Raw genomic sequence first — 19,826 nt, 5'->3', positions numbered from 1 at the left:
ATCAAAATAAGTTAGAGAGAGAAATATGAAGTGAAAGGTCATAAAATTGAGTCTTCCTGTGATAGACAACTGCTATAAAATATTCAGATCATTTTGATGCAGAGTCCAGAATTAATCAAGTATTGACATTTTATACAAATTGATTTTATTTTTCATTTTATTCATTTTATTTTAAAGTAAAAAAGTATCATGCCAATTACACAATTAGACATTTAGAAGACAATAAATACCAGAGTATATCAGGTATATCAGAGCTTGAGTTGAAGCTGCTTCATCGAGCCCCTCCTCAGTGGACAGCAAACCAAATTAGCTAACCTAATATAATATAAAGCTTATATGGGCAAACAATCTTGTTAGATGTATAACTGACTGTGGGACATACTGCAATGGCTGATCTGCTGTCTTCATTTAATTACCCAGGCCAGAATTGATTTTTGGGGTCTTTTTAATTTTAAAGTTTTTGGTAACATATGATTAGATTTTATCATACATTAAAATTGTAGATTTTTAATTATAGACTATTTATGTTGGTGAGACTATACAAACTATACAAAGATGCCAAAATGTGCTTGAAGACAAATATTACAATGCTATAAGGAGAATACAAAGTATAAAAACGAAATGAGGGGGAAAGGAAGAATGAGGGGTGGGTGGATCAAGTTTGGTCAAGGCGTGTCCTGTGTTTTATCTTAGCCTTTGCTTTAGCAGGAAAATCAAGCCTTACACATTTTTTAAATTTAAAACATTAGAGCATATTCCTGTAGTATTTAATTTATTTGCCTAAAACTGTGTAAATATTAAGGGCCGTTCACACTAGACTTTTCCTTCCACTGACTTCCATTCATGCACGTGTGAATGTGAGACACCAGAAACACAAGATCAAGTGAATTTTGCGGAGTGGAGAAGATGTAGAAGATTGCATATTCACTCAACCCTGTTACTTCTGACATGATTTTCCTCCTTTCAAAACCAGAGGATTTCTTAAAACTGTGACACCAGGAAGTGACATCATCTGGACTCATCATGGGAGGACAAGAGAATAATCTCAATCCATTGTCTCAGTTTTTACACAAATGAATGACTGCATTCATCAACCCTGTTACCAAAGTTACTGTAAGAAGAGATTTTGCTCAAGTTACACTCACAACCCTGTCAGCCATTCTGGAAAGTTCATTTACTTCATACATTTTGGTGTTTACAGTTTATTCTTAAAAATAACAGTGTTGAAAACGGTATTGAAAAAAGCTTAAATTCTAGTAACACTCCTGCAAATTGTGAACCAGATATGAAAGAAATGTAAAATATTTAGTTTGATCTGATGAATGTTGTTCATCATGAACAGGTGAAGAATAAACACCAACCTCTTTGTTCTTCAGTATCTTCTGTGTGTTTCATTCTGCAGGGTTCTGGATCACTCATGTTATTTCCAGTTTTCAGCTCTTCCTGAAGCTTCAGTGCTCCTCTGATGGGAATATTCCAGTATTTATTGATGAACTGGGAGGGGCTTCACTGATGATGTGACTGCTATGGGAGGAGCTTCATTAATTCATTGCAGTGGGCGGGGCTTTGTTGACTGAACAGCAGATTGGCTGGAGGAGATGATCTGCCCAAATAAAAAATAAATCAATTACTGTGTTTGTTTTTATAGGGTTAAAGTCCAGAGATCAAACTGTAGTGTCTGCATCAAATTAAATGTACAAAAGTGATTTTAAATAGAAAACCCACTAAATGAAGTGTGTCTGTTTAATGTTTCAAATTACTTTCGTGAAAACAAAATGTTTTAATGTGTCATCATCATTTAGTGTAACAGATATATTTAATGCTAAAAGGAATCAGTTATTTTGACCTGTACTTAATAAAACATATTAAAAAGAATAAGATATCTCATGTTAAATTTCATTATTTTTTAAATTATTAAAAAACTTCTTGCTGACAAATGGGTGAAATCTAGTGGGTTGAAGGAAAGTGGCAAAGTCTTAAGATTTAAAATGACAATTAAAGAGTATTTTAATTGTCAGCTGATTATCATTCTAAATATGCCTGAAATATGCTTGTTTCCCTTTTGTGCTATATTAACCCTTTTTGTATTTCACCCATAAACTAAATGCATTCAGAATTTATATCGGTCTATCGTAAAGTAACTGATGCTAATTTAGAACTTTATTCTGTTTCTCCATTAAAATAATGACAGATATCTAGAAAAGTAGTAAAGAAGTGTAAGAAAAACAGTTAAAAGCACAAAGACAAAAATAATGGTTCATATTTGAGGTCCACAAATCCCCTCAGTCTGTTGAGAGCAATGAAATGAGCTTTAAGTGTCAATTTACAGCAGATCTGAAGACATCAGCATAATAAATGAGGTGAAAACAGGAACTATTGACATGAAATAAAGAGTGTTTTCAGCAGTTTCTCTGTCATTATTGATGATCCTCAGACTATCAACACTCAACAAGACATTCAACATATCAATTCAACAAGACATTCAGATCATTAGCAGATCATCTAACTAATGGCACTCATCTTCATCAACCACTGCTGCTAAATATTTTACCAAATTAAAACAAAACATTTAGTTTTAGATAAATTAATTTATTTAATTAATTGCACAATGATTAAATCACAATTTAATCGCATGTCAAATTTGGCTGAGAAATTATCCCCAAAAGATCATCTAAGAGACATTACAAAAAGTAGCTTTAAATATTTTATTTGATTTAACATGAGGATGAGTAAATGATAATTATTAATTATTATTATTATATAAATATGATTTATTTATTGAAGTTATACTCTAAAAAAAGAATTTAAAACTGCCAGTAGGTGGAAGTAAATGTCTTAATGAGTGAGTTATTGAGTCCTTTCCAATCATTCAATTCGTTCAAACGTCTTTGGGAATGAAGTAAATGGCTCTCTTTATGAGTGCACCACTAAATCATTGATTCACCCGATTGATTCGCTCAAAACGCAGATTCATTCAGAAACAAAACAAAACAAAACACTGTTTAATAACAACATCATACTAAATTAAAAGCAAAACATTTATAATAGTTTTAGATGAATGACCATATTAATAAAAAATAAAAACATGTTCCAGGAAGTGACAAAGTAGTTCCTTATGCAATGATGTCCATACAGTGAATGAAAGCTTTACAAAAATTGCAAATAGTTAAAGTAGAAATCTAAAATCTCAGAGTTTTTCTCTAAGTGAGATCTTTCCAGCAGGATTTGTGAGTCTGAGACGGGGAGAGTTTTCAGTTTCTGCACATAAAACTGTTACATGTTAAATATCTAATTACTTTATTACAATGAATCTTATCATAAAATCAAACCATGTTTCATAGTTATAGTTAATTCATAGTTATTAGCAGCAGTGGTTGATGAAGATGAGTGTCATTAGTGCTTGTTTTTGTGTTATTTGTGTTTTATCCACATCATGTTGAAAAATAACAGTATTGTCTTTCATTAAAGTAGTTTTATAGTCTTTTCTCATACATCCTGACTCCAATAATCAGTTTCTCACAGAATAAAGTGAGATGATGTGAATGTCTTGTTGAATGAGTGTTGATAGTCTGAGGATCATCAATATTAACAGAGAAACTGCTGAAAACACTCTTTATTTCATGTCAATAGTTCCTGTTTTCACCTCATTTATTATGCTGATGTCTTCAGATCTGCTGTAAATTGACACTTAAAGCTCATTTCATTGCTGTCAACAGACTCAGGGGATTTGTTGACTACAGATATGTACAATTATTTTTGTCTTTATGCTTTTAACTGTTTTTCTTACCATTATTAATATTTGGAATAATTTTGTTACATTATATTGTTATCATTTATATATATAAAACAAACCCCGTAACTGATATATTTTTATTTTGGCAGATCAGCTCCTCCCACACTGGGATTCATCATCAGTGAAGCTCCTCCCACATCACTCACATCATCAGTGAAGCTCCTCACACTGGAATGGATCAATAAATGCTGGGATATTCCAATCAGATGACGATCAGATCAGGAAGAGCTGAAACCAGTAAAGACTGAGTTTATTAAAGAGGAAAGTGAGAACATGAGTGATCCAGAACCCTGCAGAATGAAACACACTGAAGATACTGAAGAACAAAGAGGTTGGTGTTTATTCTTCATTCATTCATGATGCTGAACAACATTCATGTTAGAAAGATTCAACTACACATTTAGATATGCAGTTCATCTAATATTCAACAAATGGTCAGTAAAGTGAGATTTGAAAAATGTTCATATTGATTGTCAACATCAGGTCAAAATACAGATTATTTTACATTTATTTTATATCTGGTTCAAAATTTGCAACAATGTAACCAAAATTTTAGACATGTTTCAAAATAAATAGAAAATAGTAATATCAGTAAACACCAAACTGTATCAAGTAAATTCACTTTCCAGAATGGCTGACAGGGTTGTAAGCTTGATTTAAGCAAAATCTGATTTATAGTTATTGATAAAGTTGTATTTTTCATAAAATGTAGAAGTTATTCATAGTTATATAGATTATTCTTCTTACAGTGACTTTGGTAACAGGGTTGATGAATGTGATCAACAATACAGTTTGTGTAAAAACTGAGACGATGGATGGAGATTATTTTCTTGTCCTCCCATCATGCTGTAGAAAGAGCCCAGATGATGTCACTTCCTGGGCGTCAGTTTTAAGATGAGGAAAATTCATAACAGGTTTGAAGGTCAAAATTCACTTGAGTTTGTTTTCAGTGTCCCACATTCACATGTGTGGAAGTCTGTGAAAGAAAAAGTGTGACCAACCCTTAATCATTACAGTTTTAGTAAAATAAACATCAATCTAAAAGTTGGTGTCAAAATATGACAATAATTGTGATTCATCAACATATTTAATAGTTCTCACTACAGAAACATGGTGATTTGTCTATAATGTTTTAAATATAATAATTGCTTCAGGGACATATAATAAATATATAAAAAGGCATCAAAGTGATCAGAATATTTCATAGCAGTTGTCTACTTCAGTACATGAAGGTTCACTTTTATGTTCTTTCACTTCATAATCCTCATTTTGAATTACTTTAATATACTGAAAATTAACTTTTTTTTGTTGTGATTTCAGAGCTGATGGAAGTGAAGGAGGAGAGTGAAAGACTTTCACTATTAAAAGTCAACTGAAGATACACATGAAGATCCATGCAGTGGAGAAACCACATCACCACAGTCTGAAATCATGATAAGTAGTTAATCTTTGTGCTGAGAAACAAGTAGTTTCCTTACAGCCAGAATAAGTGGCAGGATAGTTTGGTGGTTGCTTAGTGTCTGCTTGGAAAATCTGAATCTTCTGAAACTACAACAGAACTATCAAATCACTGTTTAAACAGACTGTATGAATTCTTCCTTTAAGGTCAGTGTGACAAACTAGTGACTTACACTTAGTGAACAAACTTCCATGTTTCTATCATTGTCATTTACAACATAACAATAAAACAACCAACAACTGACAATATTAACTTGCTGTTGCTCTTCTTCATTCGTTCCATGTTAAATCTTCCACCATTTCCCATCATCATTCCTTCGATCTTCTGCAGTTGTTCTTGTACCTGGATGTCTGATTTACTCTTGATATTGAAACAGTAAAATTGTCCTCCACATTCAGCAGCACGATCTTTCAGTTTAAGATGTTCATCAATGCCTGTTCCAGATCCTCCAGTTCACCATGTGTGAACAGAATCATGATGTACTTCTGAAATTCAGTAGTAAAGGTAAGCAAAAAACATCATAGTAAGAAAATTAGGCAAGGCAAGGCAAGGGAATTTTATTTGTATAGCACATTTCATACACAATGGTAATTCAAAGTGCTTTACATAAAGAAAAAGAATAAAAATAGAACATAAGGAATAGAAATAACAGTAAAAACAGAATTTTGCTATCTGGATGGATGAGCTAGGAAGTCTCAGGGAGTTTGTTGTTGTTGTCCATCAGAGCGGATCAGAATGGATCTTCCTCACACAACAGGACTGCTATCTGTTAAGGCACTTCAAACTGATAAACAAAGTTTCAATCTCCCCTTTTGCCAAGACACCTCAAACTGCACCAAACAGCCCTAATCCCCCCTTCCGGAGATATCTTATCTATGCAATGCAGTTCAAATTTCCCCTTTGGAAATTTCCCCCTTTGGAAAGTGTCCTGACTGTAATCCAGAGATATCTTAACCATGCACTACATCTTAAATTTCCCCATGGTTTGTCCCCTTATCCAAATTTACCAAATTTTAACCTAATCACTTTCTTCCTAATTCTCCCAGCTCTTTCAACCAGACAGCAATATTTAAAATGCATTAAAAGTCAGAATAACAAGATGATACATAAAAGATATAAAATAGATTAAAAATGAAATAAAAACAGGAAAAGGAATTAAAAGAATAAAAAGATAATACGTATAAAATAAAGTGCAAACAGTTCGGACATAGCCAGTGCTCAATCAGCAAATGCATAGATAAAAAGATATGTTTTGAGTCTGGATTTGAATGTGGCTACTGTTGGAGCACACCTGATCTCTTCTGGAAGCTGGTTCCAGCTGCGGCTGGCATAACAGCTAAAAGCAGACTCTCCTTGCTTTGAATGAACCCTTGGTATTTCTAAATGACTATTTCTAAAACACAAGCAATATACACTGAATATATTATTTTACAGGTAATAGTATATACTGTATGCTCAGTACCTTTGGCTTATTCCAAATATTAAACATTACACACTTTGCAGTCAATAACAATACACTTTGTTATTACTTATACTTTGTATAATATAGTCAACATTTGAAGTGGATCAAAACCTTTAATCAAAGTTGTCCTAACTTTTTTGATCCACTTCAAATGCTGACTACTGTACTTTGAATAACATAATCTCAATACAGTTGTACTACTATTTAAATACAGTTTAACACATTTTCCCAAAGTTGAATGCATTTGTTTTCAAGGCCATTAAAATAAATAAAATGTAAGAACATCACTAAGGAAGAGACATATTTCATTGACAAATCCAATAGTTTTTATTTAAACTTAGATTCAGCAAAACTTACCATGTTTTTCATTAAAGAAAAAATACAAATACTGGACCATGGTGACCCTGTATACAAAGGCCTACACATTACACATTATATTCCATTTTCTGATGAGCTTCTCATTGTGTCTGATGGCCGCTTACACAGAGACAGTGACCGCAGAAACTCGTGAAGAACAGCATCTGTTAACAGAATATACAGAAGATATACAAGGTCAGATATATAATACATAAGATAGAAGGTCAGACAGCTGTTACGGTATGCTGGTGCAGAGATGAGGCAGATACGGATTTCCACAATAATAGATGCTTTTTAATAAACAAAGGTAAGGAACGCCAGACATACACATTAACAAAACAGAGAACGGACGAGGAGTGAAGGGAGTGAGTGCAATATATGGGGAGTGCTGACAATAGAGTCCAGGTGCAGGTGATCTGTGATGATGAGGAGCTGACGAGGGAAGTGTGTGCAGGTGAGGAGAACAGGAGGATTCTGGGAAATGGAGTCCTGGGGAACAAGGGATCTGTAACAGTACCTCCCCCTCCCGGTAGGCGCGTCCTCGCGCCGTAGAAGTAACAACCGGGAGGGGGGCGGGCGCCCTGGAGACCTCAAACCGGAGCAGGGGGATGAGTAGACTGGAGTGGAGGTCTCCAGGGCGGGCTCAAAAGCCATGGCGGGTCAGGGGTTGAAGGCAGCCATGGAGGGTCAGGGGCCGAAGGCAGCCATGGAGGGTCAGGTGCAGCAGGCTGCCATGGAGGGTCAGGGGCCGAAGGCGGCCATGGTGGATCAGGTGCAGCGGGCAGCCATGGCGGGTCAGGTGCAGCGGGCAGACATGCAGCGGGCATACATGGCGGGTCAGGTGCAGCGGGCAGCCATGGCGGGTCAGGTGCAGCGGGCAGCCATGGCGGGTCAGGAGCCGAAGCCTTCGAGGCGTTGAGCCCAGGCGTCGCTGAAGGACTGGCGGGTGATGGCGGAACCGAAGGCTCCGCCGACCGAAGCGCAGCCGGGACTCCAGAAGGCCGCAGTAGAAGCAGTAGGACAGCCAACAAAAAGAACACCGGGGGGAGTGAGGAAGCCAACTGAAACAGAGGGACGGAGTGACGGAGCGGAGACGGAGGAGTGTAGTCCAGAGGGAAGGGCAGGCTGACGAGTGCACAAGGTGTGAGTGGAGGCAGGATGGATACTGGTGACGCTGGTGGACTGATGGGTAACGGTGGAGCAGAGGGAGGTTGGAGCCGGGGTGTAGGTAATCGCCCAGAGGTCCGAGGTGGAGATCTGGGCGAGGGGGCTTGAGGTGAAGGTTCAGTGCAAACATAACTGGATGGAGGTGGGAGAGGGAGGCAGGGAGGGAAAACAGTCTTTGGGCTGGAGGGTTCAAAAACACAGTTCATAGGGGCAGTAGGTTCGGCGGCGGCGGCTGGAGCGGCTGGCTCGGCGGCGGAGGCTGGAGCGGCTGGCTGCGGCTGGAGCGGCTGGCTGCGGCTGGAGCGGCTGGCTCGGCGGCGGCGGCTGGAGCGGCTGGCTCGGCGGCGGCGGCTGGAGCGGCTGGCTCGGCGGCGGCGGCTGGAGCGGCTGGCTCGGCGGCGGCGGCTGGAGCGGCTGGAGCGGCTGGCTCGGCGGCGGCGGCTGGAGCGGCTGGCTCGGCGGCGGCGGCTGGAGCGGCTGGCTCGGCGGCGGCGGCTGGAGCGGCTGGCTCGGCGGCGGCGGCTGGAGCGGCTGGCTCGGCGGCGGCGGCTGGAGCGGCTGGCTCGGCGGCGGCGGCTGGAGCCGCTGGCTCGGCGGCGGCGGCTGGAGCGGCTGGCTCGGCGGCGGCTGGAGCGGCTGGCTCGGCGGCGGCGGCTGGAGCGGCTGGCTCGGCGGCGGCGGCTGGCTCGGCGGCGGCGGCTGGAGCGGCTGGCTGGCGGCGGCTGGAGCGGCTGGCTCGGCGGCGGCGGCTGGAGCGGCTGGCTCGGCGGCGGCGGCTGGCTCGGCGGCGGCGGCTGGAGCGGCTGGCTCGGCGGCGGCTGGAGCGGCTGGCTCGGCGGCGGCTGGAGCGGCTGGCTCGGCGGCGGCGGGTGGAGCGGCTGGCTCGGCGGCGGCGGCTGGAGCGGCTGGCTCGGCGGCGGCGGCTGGAGCGGCTGGCTCGGCGGCGGCGGCTGGAGCGGCTGGCTCGGCGGCTGGCTCGGCGGCGGCGGCTGGAGCTGAGGGCTCGTAGGCGGCGGCTGGAGCTGAGGGCTCGTAGGCGGCGGCTGGAGCTGAGGGCTCGTAGGCGGCGGCTGGAGCTGAGGGCTCGTAGGCGGAGACTGGAGACCTTTGCTCGGCGGCGGAGACTGGAGACCTTTGCTCGGCGGCGGAGCCTGGAGACCTTGGCTCGGCGGCGGTGGCTGGAGAACTTGGCTCGGCGGCGGAGACTGGAGAACTTGGCTCGGCGGCGGAGACTGGAGAACTTGGCTCGGCGGCGGAGACTGGAGAACTTGGCTCGGCGGCGGAGACTGGAGAACTTGGCTCGGCGGCGGAGACTGGAGAACTTGGCTCGGCGGCGGAGACTGGAGAACTTGGCTCGGCGGCGGAGACTGGAGAACTTGGCTCGGCGGCGGAGACTGGAGAACTTGGCTCGGCGGCGGAGACTGGAGAACTTGGCTCGGCGGCGGAGACTGGAGAACTTGGATCGGCGGCGGAGACTGGAGAACTTGGATCGGCGGCGGAGACTGGAGAACTTGGCTCGGCGGAGGAGACTGGAGAACTTGGCTCGGCGGAGACTGGAGAACTTGGCTCGGAGGAGACTGGAGAACTTGGCTCGGAGGAGACTGGAGAACTTGGCTCGGAGGAGACTGGGGTTGAGGGCCATTTCATCCCCTCAAATACAATTAAAATCCCCACAGGCACTGGAGCTGGCTCTGTGGGGACTGGAGCGGGCTCTGGAGATACTGGAGCGGGCTCTGGAGATACTGGAGCGGGCTCTGGAGATACTGGAGCGGGCTCTGGAGATACTGGAGCGGGCTCTGGAGATACTGGAGCGGGCTCTGGAGATACTGGAGCGGGCTCTGGAGATACTGGAGCGGGCTCTGGAGACACTGGAGCGGGCTCTGGAGACACTGGAGCGGGCTCTGGAGACACTGGAGCGGGCTCTGGAGATACTGGAGCGGGCTCTGGAGACATTGGGGCCGCTTTCTTCCTCCTCCTCCGCTTACTGGGCCCAGTAGCGGAATATGGGTCCAGCCTGGGGCAGGCAGGGAGTTCGCTGGAAGGGTATGCGGAGGAAGCCGGAGGTTGACTGACTGGCCCGGCCAACCGTGTTTCTGGATGGACCGGACGACAACACTGATCCTGAACCTCTTCTACTAAGAATTTGGAGCCATTCAACCACAAAATTAAATTGATAGTATCGCTTAAGGAGAAACAAAAAACAGGTTCATCAAAACGGATAGTGTCGTCATCCAATCCATCCAAAAACAAGGAGATCAACTGAGCATCAGGCCAGTCAGACAAGAAAGCAAGCTCAACAAACTCCTCCACATACCTCTCCAGCGAACGTCCTACCTGCAGGAGCCCGATAATGCGTTCGCTGGCTGTTAGGGTGAGAGGCGATGGAGGAGCTGGATCCAGGGAGCTGGGGAAAGTCTCCATTTTTTTTTTCTTTTCTCTGTGGAAATCCGGTCGGTTTTGGGTCCGTTCTTCTGTTACGGTATGCTGGTGCAGAGATGAGGCAGATACGGATTTCCACAATAATAGATGCTTTTTAATAAACAAAGGTAAGGAACGCCAGACATACACATTAACAAAACAGAGAACGGACGAGGAGTGAAGGGAGTGAGTGCAATATATGGGGAGTGCTGACAATAGAGTCCAGGTGCAGGTGATCTGTGATGATGAGGAGCTGACGAGGGAAGTGTGTGCAGGTGAGGAGAACAGGAGGATTCTGGGAAATGGAGTCCTGGGGAACAAGGGATCTGTAACAACAGCATGTTCAACTCTTTATTCACGTTTACAATAGTCTGTCTAAATCCTACATTGAACCAATACTATTTTTGAACAGTAAATGAGGATTAGCAGAAGGGAACTGTATCAGAATGGCATGTCGATATTGTTTTCAGTACATAGTCAAGCATAAAACACTTTATGAATTAATATCGTACAGAATACGGGCTGATTTGACCAATCATATGAATGTTTTGGTGCTGCATACAAACATGTGCCATAAACCACCACACAAAAACTCAAAAAGGAGATATCAAGCCAAAATATCGCTCTCCGTTTGTTAAAGAAAAGAAAAATAAAGTTTGTTAACTGGTAGACTACAACTCACCTCCCAATAGCAGCACTTTTCTACTTCGGTAAAGTTGGTTTTATATTCACACATTCAGACTTCTGATAAATTCAGACTTTCCAAAATAAATAAGCACAAGTAATAAAATTAATTCCAAGGATAAGTGAACTTAAAAAAAAACCCTCAAATTTAATATTAGTTACACTACAACTTCAGGATATTAAATAATGTATTTTTTAAATATACTTTCAGTGCATTGTTACAATGATCATTTTCAGCACACAGTTGAAATATACCTCAAATATATTTTTATAAAGTGCAAATACACTTTTAAAAAATAAACTGAACTTACACTTCAAGTATATTTTTCTAAAATACTAATTATTTTAAAGTGTGTTAAAAGTTGTATTGTGAAAATATGATGCTAATATACTTTTTATATATTTAAAGATAGTTTACTAAAGGATTAGTAAATTAAGTTCACATTAGTTAGTATATTTGCAATGTACTATAGATAAAGGGAATATATTTAAAATACAATAAAGTATATTTTTTTCACTAGGGGAATGAGTACAAGCATCTGAAGGACAAAGGAATAAGTTACCAAGACCAGACTTACACTGTCAGTATTGAAGCTCTGATCTGTGATGCTCCAGCAAGAGAATACCTGAAATGTATCGAGAATCACAATTCTTACGAGAGCTGTGAAAGATGTGTAATCAGAGGGAAGAATTGTGTTCAATGAAAAGGAATGTCCCTCTCGATCAGACGAAGCGTTCAGTAGAGCAGAGTACAGCAACCATCAAACCAGTGTCAGTCCCTTATTTCCCACAGGAATACCTTGTGTAAGCTCCTTTGTATTAGATTACATGCATTTGTTCATCTTGGGAGTAGTCAGACGCCTCTTGACATTCTTGACTCGTGGCCCAAAACTCTGTCGTTTATCTGCAAGGAAGAGATAACCCAAAAATTAAGTCTGCTGAGAGGAAATATGCCAAGTGAATTCGCACAGCAACCTCAGGGTTTACACAAACTGGACAGGCCGACAATGAACTACGGTAGTTTTTATTGTACACAGACAGGACCTGTGGTGCTGAAAAATGTGTTGTCTCCTGAGAGGTACAAGCATTTCCTGTCACTGACAGTAGCCATGTCAATAATGCTGGAGCCAGATGACAGGACAAGGAATGCTTACCTCCAGTTCGCTCAAGAACTGATGAAGCACTTCGTCATTTACAGTGCTGACCTGTATGGAAACTGTTTCCCAGTGTACAGTGTACATGGACTGATCCATTTTCATGAAGATGTCGGACACTTCAACTGCTCACTAAATGAGATTAGCTGTTTTGCTTTTGAGAACTTCCTGCAACAAACCAAAAAATGGGTGAGGAATGGAAAAAAGTCACCAGGCGTTGGGCAGGGCAGGATGAAAAGAGGACTACTTCTTCAAAAAGTGGCCTGCCTTCCACAAGAATCTGGAGGTTATGTCCTCATACCCCTACGCCATGGCATGGAGCACAAATCTTAAAGGTTGAATTTAGTCTAATCTCTATTTTAATTAACTGTAGAAGAGTATGTAATCAAGAGTAATCATGGCAGAGCTCAAAGTATCATGGGAAGGGATCATGTATCTTTCTTGTTGGAGTCGGATACAGATGGTAAATCCACCCAACAGCTACTGAATTACTGGATCGAAGCAAAAGGCGGCACCCGGGGAACTGGCTGAGGAGGCAGAGAAAGGGAGGTTCTGGTTATGGCTCAGAAGGAAAGACCCCAGGTGGGGAAACTAAGGATCACTGGGTCAGCCACAGGGAGCGGTAGGGAGACGTCCCTTCCACTGCCCCACCATCCAGAGATGTTCTGAGATTAATAGGGGGGAAACATCTGTGATGGGTGGCTTCCAGCTGATGACCTTGTGGCCCATTGGCACCGGCGGAGGTGCAACAGGCAGAAATGCCCTGCAGGTATTAAGGACCTGTGCTTCTATCTAGAAGAGTACACTGTTAATGATTTTAATCATGTTAGGTGTTCCTGAAGCTGAACTAGTAGAATAAGGTGCTAGCAATGTCACAGGTTTAATTCTTAGTGACCACATTCTGATAAAAATCTATACTTTCTCCTATTCTACAAGCTGATATGGATATGGACTTATGCTAAATAAAAAAATAACATGCATCTTAAAGCAACATGCATTTACTGTCTTTTTCAGGCCATGTATGCCAGGGCTGTGTGGGTGGAGAATGGAAGGGAGACGGAGGATACAGTTCCTAATAATTGGATAGACATAAATAAGAAAACAGTTAGATGGCCAAACACTAGAGTAAAAGAAGCACACAAGATGAAGAAGGACCCCCAGGACGACTGGCTGATGTTTCAACTAATTAAGAGAAAAATGACTTCAGGTAAGTTTAGATTAAAGAATGGTTCGAAATATTGTTTATTACATTATTAGTATGTTTAATACAGGTGTTACAATGTTTATTACATTGCACAATTGTATGTGACTTCTAGGTAATTCGTGACTGTGAAAACTATAACCTGACCAGCCAAGTTGAGGAGGAGGAAGAGGAAGAGGTAGTGATTCGGGCAAGAGGAAAAGAGCAAAAAAAAAAACATTTGATGACTATGTTGTTGGTATGTTTCTCACTGAATAAACAAATCTCAAACGTTGAAATCTATTAATTGAACACCATTTTTCACCAACATTCATGCTTTAAAACAAATGTTGATTTGCACTCTTAACAGATTCTGATGAGTTGGAGGAGGAGAGCATGATGGGTAACTATTTCATACGATGGCATTATATTCATTATTCATTAATTATGTTGGAGATGGTTATTTCTTACTTTTGATTTAAATTGCATCTTTGTAGGAAACAAGCTGCCCCCCTTTCCCATTGCACCAACAAAGTTAAAGCCAATTATGAATGGAGTAGCTGAAAATTCAACTTGTGAGTATTGATGACATAATTTATTAAATACAAAAATTATTTATTTTACATAACATAAAAGCCATTACAGGTTTATTTTTTCATGTTTCAGACACTGAAATTCCAGCCTTGCCCAGTCCACTTGAGTTTGCTGGTGGGTCTGGGGACAGAATGAACACATCCAGTGAGTATTTATTCATCACATTAAATCAGCCACTCTTTTGTTTAAGAAACAATCATGCTAAATAAGAATGATCTTTGTGTGTTTTTCAGACTCTCCACATGCAAAACACAACAAAACACAGGGCACAGCATCACATCAGGGCACAGTAATGGTTCAAGACAAAGCAACCGGTCAGATCCAGTCAGTGTTATATGATATGAGATCAAATAAATGACACTTTATTTATAGTGTTGTTGGGTAGAGTTGTCAAATTTACCAGTACTTCGGTATCAAGTTGATACTTATATTTAATTTGTGTTTGTGGGCATCATTGCTCTGTGAAGAGAGTCAACGATTTTCATTTTGGTGACAACCAAAATTCACGTTTTAAAGCATGAAAAAACAAGACAAAATATAAATAAGACAAAATAGTGCCAAAATAAATGAGGAACAGAATGCAAACAGACAAATAGTAAACGTATTATAGCAATAAACAAACATGTTAAAGTGATAAAAATGAATATAAATAAAATAACAGGTCCAGTGATGCTCCAAGGACTACAGTGTCAGGTCCAGACACAGCACTGGATCCAGGAATGTAAAGCACCCCCAACAGGCCCAACGGTGGTTTTCCCACAGGACGGGGAAGGTTTCTTGCACGTTCTGTCTTTTCAGTGTGTCAAGGTAGTTTAATTAAACTCCATTTTATTATGACCTTGAATTTAGGTTGGAATGCAAATTGATTATTGACCATTTCTATTTATAATTTAGACATTTGAATATTATATTTAACTCTTTACTCTTATTGTATTCATTCATTCTGTTACGTCCCGTTCTATTAAAAGAAGGGGCTGGCGTGAGTTCGTTGGTTATCAGGGAAACCGACTCCAGCCGACAGATCACCACAGACAACAAACTAAGATCCACACAAAATTTATTAAAGTGGAACACAAAAGAATCAAATAAAAGGAGCCATGGCTTCAGGGTGCCCCAAGGCCAAAACAATAAACATAACAGCTTAAAAATAAAATAAATAATTACCCTAACAAAAGAAACAAAAATACAGTCAACTTCCCTAACTCCCTAACATAAACAAATCGCAAAGAAAGTCAAAATAAATGGCAGGACACCCCTACGCTCCTAAAGCATAAACAAAAACATAATTGAAGCACTTTAAACAAAACAGGAACTGTGGTTCGCGATCTGCCGACGGGAGAAGGAATCCGGAGCTCCTCACACCAGCAGGCCAACGCCAGAATGAGCTCGCCATCTTCCCAGAGCGCCGCCCTTTTAAACGGAGCAGCCGCAAGCCCAGCCAATGGTGATCTGTCCACAGCAACCAATCCCTGCATAGACATTTAAAGGGAAAAACCAACTCCACACACAAAACAAGACAGATGCCGAATATCGTAACACCCCCACACATAAAGAAAAATCAATACAAATTGATTTTAAACAAAACTAAAAGAACGAGATAAGGCATCTGCTAATACATTGTCCTTGCCCTTTTTATAACGAACCTCAAGATTGAAATCTTGAATAAACAAGGACCAGCGCATAATTCGCTGATTTGCATTGCGCATACGAGACAAGAATACCAGTGGATTGTGATCAGTAAAGACGAGCACCGGAATAGAACTTGATCCCACGTACACTTCAAAATGTTGTAACGCCAATAATAAAGCAAGAGCTTCTTTTTCGATAACACTATAGTGTAACTGATGTTTCAAAAACTTTTTTGAGAAGTACGCTACGGGATGCTCAACTCCGTAAATGTCATCTTGCAAAAGAACTGCTCCGGCTCCAGTAGCACTAGCATCAATGTCAAGTTTAAACGCACGTGAATAATCCGGTGCAGATAACACTGGAGTACTACATAACAAACTTTTCACGGCTTCAAATGCGTGTTGACAGTCATCAGTCCATAGGAATTTTTGCGAGGCACGGAGAAGATTAGTTAATGGCAGAGCCACATCAGAAAAATTTCGGCAGAAGGCTCTATAATAGCCTGCCATTCCTAAAAACCGGCGAAGATCACGCTTGGTTTGAGGTACAGGAAAATCAACAATGGCTTGTACTTTCTGGGCGACAGGACGCACTTGTCCTTGTCCAACTCGCTTTCCCAAATACATGACAGTTGCCTTGGCAAATTCACACTTAGCCAAGTTCAACGTGAGGGAAGCATTAAGCAAACGCGTAAAAACAGTGGTTAGAGTGTCTATATGTTCCTCCCAGCTAGACGATTACACCACGATGTCATCCAAGTAGGCTTTACAGTTCTTAACATCAGCCAGTATGGTGTTCATTAAACGCTGGAACGTTGCTGGTGCGTTCCGAAGCCCGAAAGCCATCACAGTATAATTCAGAAAATTGTCTGGGGTGACAAAAGCAGAAATTTCGGCTGCACGTTCAGTTAAGGGGACTTGCCAATATCCCTTTAAAAGATCGAGTTTTGTAACGAACTGAGCCGACCCCACATTATCCACACAATCCTCCATTAACGGTAAAGGAAATGAATCAGGCTTTGTGATCGCGTTTACCTTACGGTAATCCGTACAGAATCGATGGGTACCATCCGGCTTCGGAACAAGTAAACAGGGCGAGCTCCAAGCGCTTGAGCTCGGAACAGCCAAACCATTATCCACTAGATACTTCACTTCAGAATCTATGATTTTTCGTTTAGCTGGATTAACACGATACGCATGTTGCTTAATAGGTGGATGGTTGTTCACCTCAATATCATGTTGAATGACGTTTGTCCGGGTAGGCACATCCGAAAACAGTCCAAGAAAAGACTGAATCAAATTCCCAATGTCAGCTCGCTGATTCTCAATTAAATGAGACAAATGAGAATTAAGATCTGACAAAATTTCAGAATTATTCAGTCTGACACCAGATACTGGCATACTCCGTAGGTTTAAACAATCTTCATTCCCACAGGAAGGTGGTACCACCGAAAGAGAAGCAACTGGAACAGTAGAGCTCTTTAACTCCACTTGTTCACCCCGAGCAACATAGCGCTTCAACATATTGACATGGCACACACGGGTCTTTCTTTGTTGATCATGAGTACAGATAATATAGTCAGTATCGCTGAGCTTTCGCTCCACCACATAGGGTCCAGAAAATTTTGCTTGCAGAGCAGAGCCAGGAAGTGGTAGTAAAACTAAAACTCTGTCTTCCTTCACAAAAGAACGTGCAATTGCATTTTTATCAAAACGCTCCTTCATCTTCACCTGAGCATTTAATAAAGCGGACTGAGCAAGATCTCAAGCTTTATGTAAGCGTTCTCTAAACGAGCTAACATAATCTAAAAGATTACAAGTGGGCCTTTCTTCAGACAACCAATTCTCTTTTAGCAGCTTAAGTGGACCGCGCACCACATGCCCAAAAACTACCTCCGCGGGGCTAAATCCCAGAGAATCCTGAACACTTTCACGCACAGCGAACAACAGCAACGGTAATCCTTCGTCCCACTCTTTTTCTGAATCAACACAGTAAGTTCGTAACATAGTCTTCAATGTTTGATGGAATCGTTCCAGTGCTCCCTGAGATTCAGGGTGATAGGCACTGGAAACGACATGTTTAACATGCAACTGGGACAGGACTTGATTGAACAACCGGGACATAAAATTCGTTCCCTGATCTGTCTGAACGACCCTTGGAAGTCCAAAAGTAGAGAAAAACACAGTTAGGGCTTTCACAATTGCTTTAGCTCTCAACGAACGAAGTGGAATTGCTTCGGGGTAACGAGTTGCTGCGCACATAAGCGTAAGCAGATAAGTATGCCCTGCTTTTGTTTTCGGTAGGGGCCCCACACAATCTAATATGATGCGCTCAAACGGTTCTCCGATAGCAGGAATCGGCTTGAGAGGTGCTGGAGAAATAACCTGGTTGGGTTTCCCAACCATTTGGCAAACATGGCATGATCTGCAGTATTTTGTAACATCCGATTTAATCTTAGGCCAAAAGAAATGACGCAGAACACGATAAAGAGTTTTAGCCACACCTAAATGGCCAGCCACATTATCATGCGCCACGCTTAACACTTGTTCTCGAAAGCAAGTGGGAACAACAACCTGGTACAATGTGTCCCAACCTGAATTATCCGACACTGAAGGTGTCCATTTCCGCATTAACACTCCCTCCTCAAAGAAATAACCAATTGGCTTGCTCATAATTTCTTTTTTATTTACAGCTAACTCTCGACAGAATTCAAGCGACTGGTCTTGCCTTTGCTCGGCTACCAATAACGTACGATCTGCAGATAGTAACATATCAGCGCAATCAACTTCAGCACCACTGCTAGCGGACAGCGGCGTAGACGCGGGCATCTCAGGTTGGTGCTTCTTGGCGGACACATCTGACTGTAACGTACCCAATTCAGTCACGCTCTTATTAACGAGAAAACTATCAGAAAGATCAATCACGGCCGGAAATTTTTGAGATTGAGCTCGTGTAATGACACAAGCGGGAAACGCCGACAAATTTGCTTCTTCCTTACACACAGCGGAAGCTTCGTAAAGTGGATTTTCGATAACTTCAGGAAGAGGGAAAACTTTCCCACCTGCCAGGTCATTTCCAATAATCAGAGTTACTCCATTTATAGGTAATTGTGAACGAACGGCCACTTTTACGAAACCGGTTACCCACTCAGATCGAATATATATTTTATGCAAAGGAACCTTCTCTACTCCCATTTCAATTCCTTGGACTAGCACATCAAAACCACAATACGTTTTCTCCGAGAATGGCAACGCACTTTCTAAAATAAATGACTGCGCAGTACCAGTGTCACGCAACATGGTAACAAGCGCTCGATCATTTTCCAAATCAGTTAAAGAAATCATTCCCTGCCGAATGAAAGGTTCAAAAACTGCATCAATTTCTGGCTTCGGATATTTGGTAACAGTTCGTACAAAGCCAACTCCTTTTGGTTTAGCTTTATTTTTATTTTTCAAAACGGGACACGCCGCAATCAAATGGCCAGCTTCGTGACAATAAAAACACTCACGAACATCAGATTGCACTGAAGATTTCAAGAGTTTAGGTGATTTTAAAGTTCTCTCAGAACTCACAAAGTTTGATGACTCTCGGCGAGCAGGTGCCACGAACACATTTTTGTGCGTTAATACAAATTCATCAGCACACACAGCAGCCTCAGCAAGAGTCAAAACTTTTTGCTCATTCAAATACACTACAATTTTATCCGGTAACGAATTCTTAAACTCTTCAATCAAAACGTTCACGAAGCTGCTCAAAATTCATCGTTTTGCTGGCCTGACACCACTTATCAAAGAGCACGCTTTTCTCACGCGCATATTCAACGAACGTTTGATTGGCATTTTTCACATGCAAACGGAACCTTTGGCGATAAGCCTCGGGGACAAGCTCATAGGCTCTTAACACAGCGGCCTTCACTTTTTCATAATCGA

At 41.8% G+C, this 19,826-nt stretch overlaps 1 protein-coding gene across 1 annotated transcript in view; it reads right to left on the bottom strand.

Moving 5' to 3' along the window:
• Positions 1-19,826, bottom strand: part of LOC137005681 (uncharacterized) — a 1,355,627-nt gene that overhangs the window by 1,051,564 nt on the left and 284,237 nt on the right. Inside the window, exons 6-7 of the mRNA XM_067366462.1 lie at positions 17,037-17,056; positions 1,362-1,437 (exon numbers count right to left, since the gene is read on the bottom strand). Of these exons, the coding sequence (XP_067222563.1) occupies positions 1,362-1,437; positions 17,037-17,056 (96 nt within the window). The remainder of the gene's footprint in view (positions 1-1,361; positions 1,438-17,036; positions 17,057-19,826) is intronic.

The sequence above is a fragment of the Chanodichthys erythropterus genome, chromosome 3 (assembly GCF_024489055.1).
Source record: "Chanodichthys erythropterus isolate Z2021 chromosome 3, ASM2448905v1, whole genome shotgun sequence".
In the NCBI taxonomy this organism is placed as follows: domain Eukaryota; kingdom Metazoa; phylum Chordata; class Actinopteri; order Cypriniformes; family Xenocyprididae; genus Chanodichthys; species Chanodichthys erythropterus.
This window is presented reverse-complemented; position numbering and strand designations above follow the sequence as displayed.